The sequence below is a fragment of the Coffea arabica genome, chromosome 9c, assembly GCF_036785885.1.
Source record: "Coffea arabica cultivar ET-39 chromosome 9c, Coffea Arabica ET-39 HiFi, whole genome shotgun sequence".
NCBI classification, from domain to species: Eukaryota; Viridiplantae; Streptophyta; class Magnoliopsida; order Gentianales; family Rubiaceae; genus Coffea; species Coffea arabica.
The window spans coordinates 9,724,146-9,733,577 of record NC_092326.1 but is presented as its reverse complement, the minus strand read 5'-3'; the positions used below and the strand labels follow the sequence as shown (position 1 = coordinate 9,733,577).

The following is a 9,432-nucleotide window of genomic DNA, read 5'->3' as shown; positions in this document are numbered from 1 at the left end:
ATGTGATATGGGCTTGGCCTCTTTGTCGAAGAAGATAGTGGTGAGGGTGGAGTTGGGAAAGGTATTTACTTTATGTGCGAGTTGATCCAATTATCCCACTTCTACGTTGAAATACATTACATTGAATATTTGAGTATTTATTGAATAATAGCTAATTCACTCTTTATGAATTTGTTGAAAATTACACTATCAAGATTTTATATCCTGAATTTGTCATAAGAAAAAATAAAAATAAAAATAAATAATGGGTTCCTAAAATGGAGTTAAAAACTTCTTCCCCAAATCTAAAACTACTAAAATTTTGATATTTGAAGTCACAAAGCGTTGAAGATAATTCCAGAGATGTAAATTGACTAAAATGGACCATGAGGCAGGAGTCCAGAGAAGCTCAAACATTTGACCGGAAGACGGAAATTTCCAATTTTCACCCTGAAATTGCGTCTTGTCTTACACCGGTACTATAAATATGACCATTCTAGAATGACCCCAAAGAGAGATGGAGAGGGAGATCTTGGGGTAGCAAAGTAGAAGAAAAGAGCGGGAGGATCTTCTCCTCTTTCATTTCCACCCTCCTCCTCTCTCTCTCTCTTCCTCCTTTATTATAAATTTTTAAAAAATTAATAATGGAGGCTGAAGGAGTTCCCATACCCTCCATCTCTGCATCTCATCCACCGACTTCCGATGATCATCCTGATTTCTCACCGGCCGGATCTCCTGACCTCGCCGACGAACAGCACCAGCAGCTTCTGATGCCCTCCGATCAGCCTGCTGTCACTCTTTCCGATGATCTCCGCGACAAGATCATTAAGCAGGCACCCTCTTTTTTCCCAACTTTTTGTTTTTTATTAGTATTTTTTTAGTTTTAAGTTAGATATATTTTATTTAGTTTATATTTAACTCTATAATTACTTATATTTGATTTTTGAACTTAAATGTAGAGGTTTTTTTATTTTAATGACAAAGAAAAAGGAAAATTTGCCATTGATATTCGTGCAAAAGAGATAAGAGTAGGATTTTTAGACTTTGACTAGATTTTTTTCTCTCCCTCCTGTTTGTCGTTATAGTCAGTATCTTTTTTTTTTTTTTTTTATAAAAACTTTGGAGGTAAAATTTATCTTATTCACTAGTTTATTAGAACTCCTATATGATTGTGTCTGATTCTTGAGCTCAATTGCAGAGTTTTTGAATTTTAAAGCAAAAACTAATTATCTGAGCTTGAAATTGATATTCCCGGGCAGCAGTCAGTGTAGGATTTGTTCTTTGACTGGATTTTTGACAGCAATGCAATTCTCCATGGGGTTTTAGGGTCAGAGCTTGAATCAGGGATGTATGCAACTTATAATTTGTTATTTTGCCCTATCTTTTTGTAGGTGGAGTACTACTTTAGTGATGAAAATTTACCTACAGACAAGTTTTTGATGAAGTATGTGAGTAAAGACAAGGATGGCTATGGTAAGGAAAAATTTAATAGTTTGTTAGTTTGATTACTCTTGTTTATGGAAGCTCTTGTGGCATAGTAATGTCTGAATCACCTTTGCTTTGCAATCTACAATCTGATTAACTTGGTTTATGCACCAAGGCAGGCACTCATGTATTACCTTTATGCATAGTTTGTACTTCATTATTTTCTATTTGAATCCATAAGTTGGTCATTGATAAGTGGGAAATATGATGGTAAATTGGTTGGTTTTTGTTTAGCATGTTCATCGTTATTGACTGTGGAATACCAATTTCAGCTATTTAGGTCTTTACTGATGGTGTTATTTCTAATTGCGGCATGCCAGTATTAACACGATAGCGTTTTGCGATTGAAAATTATTAAGACAAAAGTCAAGGTTCCCGAACAATAATGAAACACCCTGAGCAATTGACTTGTTTGCCTAGTACAATCTCCCAAAGTCTTCTACTTGTATGCTTTATGGTGACCATCCGTCATTCAGTGCCTGTGAATTCACACATTTTTGCACTGGGTAGGAGCATTGGCAGGTTGTCTTCAAATTCACAACCTCTTTTTCCTTCTGTCTGTCATTTGGCAGGTGGCGTGTATTGCTTAATATGAGATTCCATTTTTAGTAAACATCTTTAGGAGTCAAGGGGAAACAGTGTAAATATTTTTTAACTAGATCACATGCATTGTTTTTCTTAAATGCTTATTGTCCATAATTGAGCACTAATTGGAGTGTTTATTGAACGTTTGGCATCTATGATGCATTTTCTCTTCTGGGCACATCAAGTCTCCTGAACTTATAATTGTTGTTTGTTTGGCATCAGCCACTTGGGATGCTTCTAAGACTCTTCTTCGCAATTGCCATTTAAAATTCTCCATGTAACTTGTGTTGATGCTGCCGCAAAAGGTTGATACCTTGAAAATAGCTTTCTTCTTTTCTCTCATGTGTTCTGATTGACGTCCACAAAGTGTAGATGTTTGGCTTTCAATTCTGAGTACAAGTGATGCTCGAATAAATGCTACACAAGTTGTGGGGCTGGGATAGAAGGGGAATAGCAAAATGCTTTAGTAAGGAGTATCTGATTAGTATTCCTTTTCGTTTCGTGTATCCTCTATTCTAATCCAACCATTCTTTAAAAGGAGGTTTCATTCACCTGGATAGCTGGTCATGAAGTTTGAATAGTTCCCTATAAAGACTTAAACCAACATTAGAAAGACCTCCTCACTACCGAAGAGGACTAGGAACTGCAGAGTCATTTTTCTGATTGCATTCATATTGATTATGAATTGCGTCTCATATGTCATGTATCAGGATATGTTCCATAGCTTTATGTTGATAAGCTTTTGGTCAGTGAAAAACTATAATGCCAACTATTGTATAGAAATTGTGTTAGCAAGTTGAGAATAGAGCGAATGTGATGAACTATAGCAGGTACTTCTGACTAGTCTGCCATCCTAGATGTCTCCTGGTGCGGCTAAATTGGCGGTGCCGAACATCTGGCTTGGTCTGAATGATTGTGCTATCAAATGCTGACTGATTCATTCTCTATTCACACAGCACTGGCTTGCTATTTTCTATTGTTTTCTATTGTTCAATTCCTTTTTCTGTTCAATTTAGTTCTAAGTTTGGATTTGCAACCTTGATTTAAGGACATGCCACAGAATTCAATGTTCCTACATTTGCATGGGCTCCATACATGGACAATACAACTTCGCATCATTTTTCTTGACTCTCTCATATTACGTGTTGCTTATTGAGGAGAGCGAGAAAAAGATGCATTGCACCTTAGAAATGCTTTTTATCAACCTCAATCTTCTTATTTAGATTTTGCAATGTGTCTCTTCAACTTTTCCTAGTTGTATCTCGTATGCTTCCAAATAACCACCCTCTTCTCGGCTTCTTAACTTGTCTAAGGTGAATTTCTTTCATGGCTTGCTAGTGCAGTGTTGAGTGGCATTGGCTTATTGTGACTTTCATGAAAGGATTAAAGACGAGCACAAGAATGAAAAGAGCTAAGTGGTTATCATAGCAGAATAACCTTGATAATGCCCAACCATCCTATTAGTTACTACCACGCTCCAATTAGGGTGATATGGGGTGTAAATTGGAAATTGAAATGAAGAAAAAGGAAATGAAAGGATGTCAACCACAAGAAAATAAGTGAATGAAAGTGACATCCATTCATCCTGTTTTGATGGATATGGAATGAGTAGAAACTCTGTAACATTGTTTTGAAATGAAAGGAGACTATCATAAAGCTCCATTGACCAACGTTGGGGACCAACTGTTGCAAAAATCCAAAAGGACATCTAGCTAGCAGCACTAAGTTCTGGGATTATTGCTGTTTGAGAGCCTTAAGGGATGGTTAACAACTTCTAGGTAATAACTGAAATGGAAGACTGCTGGTTGCAGAACATAAGATGAGTGCTTATAGGGCCCTGAACATGTTGCCGTAAAGTCACAAAAGACCAATACCCCTTAATGGGGCACATGCCTAGTACGTGGGCCTCAGCTGTACAAAACTTTCTAAAACTACTGCCACACTTTGCGACAAAGTATAGCTTATGAAGCATACCTTCCATGTGGAACAACAAACATGCTCCTGCATCACTAATTGGCTTTAAACTTGCAATTTTAATCTTTTGGTCTGCAATTTTAATCTTTTGGTCTGTGGTGAAAGCTTTCCAATCTTCTCCATGTTGTAAATTGTGTACATTGAACAGCAGATACTCTGCCAAGTGGCTGACCTCTTATATTTCAGTGTAAAGGCATATACCCTCCTGAGAAGAACTCTTCTTTTTCATTCTCGCAAGTCGTGACAAGTAGTGTTATGGATGTCAAATTGCTAGAAACTGTTGGGTGTGAATGAGAATGTGATGGCTAACATTATTACCACTTGGTATGACAAATGGTTGGATATTTTTGTAATATGATAAACGGATGAACACTTTGTGTATAACAATGTAATGGCAAAAGATAATAGCTAAGCTGTTTGATTTAATGCATTAGAACTTTGCTTTAGAATCTTTCTCATAATGAAGTGCGATAAGTACAAAAGAAATAGCAGAGAGTTTTTCTATTTATTAAAGAAAAAAGAGAGAAGAACACATGTTGATGAATCTTTGGTGTGATGTCAAAGAGCTTAACCAAAGAATTGATGTGTGGGTTGTTATCATGGCTACTGGTACAGCCTCTATGAATATTGTAGATGTTGGATTTCTGATGCTATGTTTGGGTATTATAGTTCTCATATAGTTTTTTAATGCATTGATTTAATTTTTTTTTTTTTTTAATCTTGAGTTGTCTGTCAGTGAGCAGTTGTGTGTTTGGGATGTGATGAAGGCATGAGACATAGGACATATGTCCTTTCTCTGTCATTATGATGTTTTGCCCCCCCACAAGCATTAAAAGGGCATATAATTTCTTGCAGTTCCTATTGGAGTTGTGGCTTCTTTCAACAAAATGAAGAAGCTTACAAGAGACACATCCTTGATAGTGTCTGCACTCAGGCAATCTTCTCTTCTTGTAAGCCTCCTAGTTCCTCAGAAGATACTTATTTTTAGCTGTTGATTACTTTCTTTGTTCTTTATTTTTGTTTCTTAGGTAGTATAGATTAAGCTTTAACGCATTTATCTTTTTTCACCTAATATCTGCTTTCTTGGTCCATGTATGAGTAGTCTAGGGTAATATATAAATTGATGATCATTATTCCAGTTTGTTGGCGACTGTAGGTTGTTAGTAACAGTGGGAAGAAGGTGAAACGACTTCAACCTCTTCCATCAACTGAGGCCAAGGACCCAATGGTATTCTTCTTTTTGTTTTGTTTAAGGAACCTGATACATTTTGGTCATAGAATGTTAGTTATGGAAGATCTGGTGCATTGATGTTTCAACTCCAGCTTTGCACTGTTTTGGTGGAAAATTTACCTGATGATCACTCTGTGGAGAATCTTCAGATGGTATTTGGTGTAGCTGGAAAGTACGTCTCTCTCTTTCTCTCTACACTGTAACATTGTGTCTCAATGCTTCTTCAAGTAATACTTGCGCAATGGTATTTTCATTGTTGAAATTTCCAGTATAAAGCACATCACACTTCGTGATCCGCATGCTGCAAGGGAGTCCAGAAAAGTAACAACTGCAGAGAAGCTGCTTAGTGGTAAGGTATGGTTTGAAAGTTTGCTATTGGAACTCTAATGCTATGCTAGAGTTTATATGCAGTGTAGGTTTGGATTTTGAGCAGTAAATCCTCTCGTATTATAGCTTAGTTGAAAGAGATTTTTCCATGCCTGAAATTCCACTCCTGATGAAGATTTTAAACATGCTATTTTTCCTTCCCTCTGTCCATGAAATATATATATTTTTTTAAGTTATGTTAGTTGAGGCAATTGGCCAGCATTCTTTTGTAACAGCGCGTAATGTGTTTTTGTGCATCTTAATCTTTCATCTGTCAAATGACTGTTTTGGAGCTTAACCTTTAAGTGTTTGGAACGTCCTTTGTTTTTTGTTCTTAGCTTTGCTATCAGGATGGAGTTTCTTGTTTAATGTGATGAAATTAGTTGATGAAGTCATTGTATAACCAAAGTTTTTGATTGTCTTGTTTGTTGGAATTTGGAAAATGATAATGTTGCGTAATGATTTGAATGGTACAATGATAATCAGTCTGATGTTCTGTGGTTATACTCATTCTATTCGTGTTTGCCACTTACATGCAAAGCAGAGCGTCCCATTTTGATCTGTCGATTGTGTTCCTGTGTAAATCTTCTGTGTTCTTGTGAGGATTCTAACCTGATGTAGCTAAAGCATAGGTATTCCTGTAACTGCTTCCTATTACATCGATCACTAGTCCTTAGGCACGATCAAATCAAAAAAGGACCCCTAGATTATGGTCCTATATTTGACTTGTTGAGCTTTGGACAAATGTCTGCCTACTCTCCCGAGTCATAATTGAGATAATGGGTGGAGAAGAAGGATGAATCTACCATCTGTTGACTGGAACGTCTTATACATGAAGTCGGTCATTTCTATTAGCTTTGGAAGAGTGTATTCGTTTGTCTAGCACTAATTATGTGTTTTTTTTTCCTAATGCTGAAGTTGCATGCTCTTGTGGAGTACGACACAGTGGAGGCTGCAGAAAAAGCTGTGAGTTTTAAGTAGTTTCCCTTATACTTTGCAACCTGCCCATGTTCTAGTTGATATTGTCAATTTAATGGTATTCACTGTTTTCACTCAATTTGTTTCAGGTGGCTCATTTAAATAATGAGCAGGATTGGCGATATGGCCTGCGGGTCAAACTTTTAAAGAAAAAGGTAATTGGATCTCATCTTCATCTCCATATTAGTAAGAACCGCAAGGTTGATTTTCCTGTCTGTGCATTCAGACCAAAGAAGTCGGGAAAAAAGTATGGAGGGAAGTCGATGCTGAGAAGAACATTGTCCAAGCATCTAATACAGCTGTAGAAGAGGAAAACAATGATTCAAGTGATCACCATGATGATTCTCATGATGAAGAGGTTAGAAAGAAACCTTCTCTAGCCCTCGCTAGCCTTTTCCTTCATCCTTTTTCATCTTTTGTTTTCTACTGAGATATGCTATAGTTCAATGTGCTTCCCTTCCGTGCTGAATAGAACCTTTTGTTTCTTAATGGTGCCAATATTGCAGTCCTGGGGGACTGCATCGACGTATTCAGGAAAAGTGGAATCAGAGAACAAAACAGTTTTTATAATCCTATTCTACACACATTGATAGACGTCACTTATACAGTAGTTTATATTATGGTCCGCTGTCAAAGCTTCAAGCTCTTCCAAAAATGTTTGTATTAATTGCTGCTTGTTGCATCCTCCTTAATGTGGTTATGTGCTGATTGGCACCCAGTGGTACATTACTTCTGTGCACTGCCTAGAAATCATTTTTGCTTTTGAATTTTCCTACTGGTGGGCGTGCCTATATAAATTTTCAGTTGCAAATTATGTAGCAAATAATTTTATCCAACAACATTTTACTTGTCTCACTATAGGAGGGGGATCACTTAACAAAGGATAAAAGTGGGGAACACCCACGAAAGGAAAAAAATGGGGACCATCTGCACAAAGAGAATAATGGTCAAAGGAATCGACATCGAGGGCGTGGAAGGAGACAGAAATATCATGGCACAAATGGACATGGTAATAAGAAAGTTGGAGCCTACACTTTCCCGTTGTTTGTGCCTTTTATATATGGTTGTCTTCTTGTAGTTACATATAGGAATATGTAAATGTCTGCAGGCCATGGAACACCACCTTCAAGTCATGTTGAGCCCTCGAAGCCACCACCAGGCCCGAAAATGCCGGATGGTACCAGAGGATTTACCATGGGGCGAGGCCGACCTCTGGTGTCAAATGCAATCTAATCGGCATTCTTTTATCCTTGTTTGTTGGTTGTAATCCTTGTATGATAGCATTGATCCTTCCTTGTGCAACGCTTAGTGTTTTTTGGTTGATTTGCCCGTGTATCTGTAATGGTTCACTGCCGTGCCTGGTGGTGGTGCAAAGTAAAAGATTTGGAAAGAACTGCAGTCTATTAATGGACTGTATTGGAAGGAACTTTGTGCATGCTTTGATAATTGCAATTGCAACGTGGTTGATCTTTTCAGTGAATGTGAGTTAAGTTGCCGGAAGGTAAGAAATTGTTGAAGGAAAATATTGCTTGACGTATCTTTAAGAAATTAACTGACTGGGCGGTAAAAAATGTTGTTACTTTTTAAACAAACAAAAAGGTGGAAATGGTGAAATATGTCAATTTCCAATATTTTCAAATATTTTTATTTAATTATAAAACACTACTGCTAATTAGAAACAGCGAATCAAACATGAAGATTTCACTTCATCATGGTCCGATGAGTTTTCATCCCTGAAAGGGACCTCATTTTTCAGTACAACTAGTGTATAAAATCGTTGTACGAAGCGTGGAGGAAAAAAAAAACTAGGAAGCCTCGTCTCTCTAATGTCCAAAGGGAAGAAACATAGATCAGAAATTTAACAAAAGAAGCCCTAATTTTGAAGTGTAATAAGGGGTTGTTTGCTAAGCATTGTGTAATGCGACACCTAAATTTGCAGTAACCGAGCTTTAGATTGAAAGGATTTTAAGAGTTTGACTGCCCGAAAGCTTGTTTAGGCCGGTTGAACATCTTGGGCCGTATTTTCGGACGTCCTCTGCTACTATTGGCTGTCTGAAATGACAACTCAGTAATAAAATGTGCCTAGAAATTTAGGCCACCTGATTGGCCATAATCTCAGCGATCCCAGTGGTCCGAAGAAAGATACTTCGAAAGGAAAAAGTCAAGGCACCGTAGGCCACTCCTTCGGCCGTTCGAAACCAAGATGGGTTTTACACTTACAGCTATAGATTTTTTTAAAGGTAACCAAACAAGAAAAGGGGAAAAAAACCACGAATTGAAATTGACATGCTGGAAGTGCCTGTGAACTTTCACCTTTAGTCCCTAAGTAGATGCATATAACAATCTTTAAATTTTTTTTCACATGAATATGTTACACAGAGTTCACTTTTTTATTTTTAAAATATTGTTATTAATGGGGTGTACGAACTCCAAACATGACGAAAACTGATAACACCACAAAGGGAAAAAAAATAGGTAATAAAACAGCGTATAATTGTATTAGACATAGAAATTGCATATGATTGTCCCTTTGTGGCTCGGTGCATTTGATATTTCTAGGGGATGAAGAAGAATGAGTACTTGCATTTGAGATTGTATGACTTATAGTGTTTTTTAAGGTATTTTTGAAGTGCCATACTGTAAACTTCAAATCCGAAAACGTGTACATGGAATACTTGATAATCCAAATAGAGCCATTAATATTGACCTAAATGAATGCGGAGGATTGCCCATTGTAAGGGTACTCCCGTACAACGAGAGAGATAAAATACTAATTTTTAATATTCCACCAAACGCAAGATTCACATGGCAAATACTTCTAAAATTCTTAGTCA

General features: G+C 37.1%; 1 protein-coding gene across 1 annotated transcript; it reads left to right on the top strand.

The window, feature by feature from the left end:
* The first annotated feature begins 473 nt into the window (after window positions 1-473).
* Window positions 474-8,078, top strand: LOC113708900 (la-related protein 6A-like). The gene is made up of 11 exons (XM_027231607.2): window positions 474-812; window positions 1,371-1,452; window positions 4,879-4,973; window positions 5,180-5,251; window positions 5,347-5,426; window positions 5,524-5,608; window positions 6,539-6,586; window positions 6,688-6,753; window positions 6,825-6,956; window positions 7,460-7,607; window positions 7,707-8,078. The coding sequence occupies exons 1-11, from the start codon at window positions 624-626 to the stop codon at window positions 7,829-7,831; spliced, it is 1,122 nt and encodes a 373-aa protein (XP_027087408.1). The 5' UTR covers window positions 474-623; the 3' UTR covers window positions 7,832-8,078.
* The last annotated feature ends 1,354 nt before the right edge of the window (window positions 8,079-9,432 follow it).

Bases quoted from the DNA above. Each gene is read 5' to 3' on its own strand.
- LOC113708900 (XM_027231607.2), top strand. From the start codon at position 624: ATGGAGGCTGAAGGAGTTCCCATACCCTCCATCTCTGCATCTCATCCA. The intron at 5,252-5,346 runs GTATTCTTCTTT...TTTCAACTCCAG, and splicing joins CTGAGGCCAAGGACCCAATG to CTTTGCACTGTTTTGGTGGA. The intron at 6,587-6,687 runs GTGAGTTTTAAG...AATTTGTTTCAG, and splicing joins TGGAGGCTGCAGAAAAAGCT to GTGGCTCATTTAAATAATGA.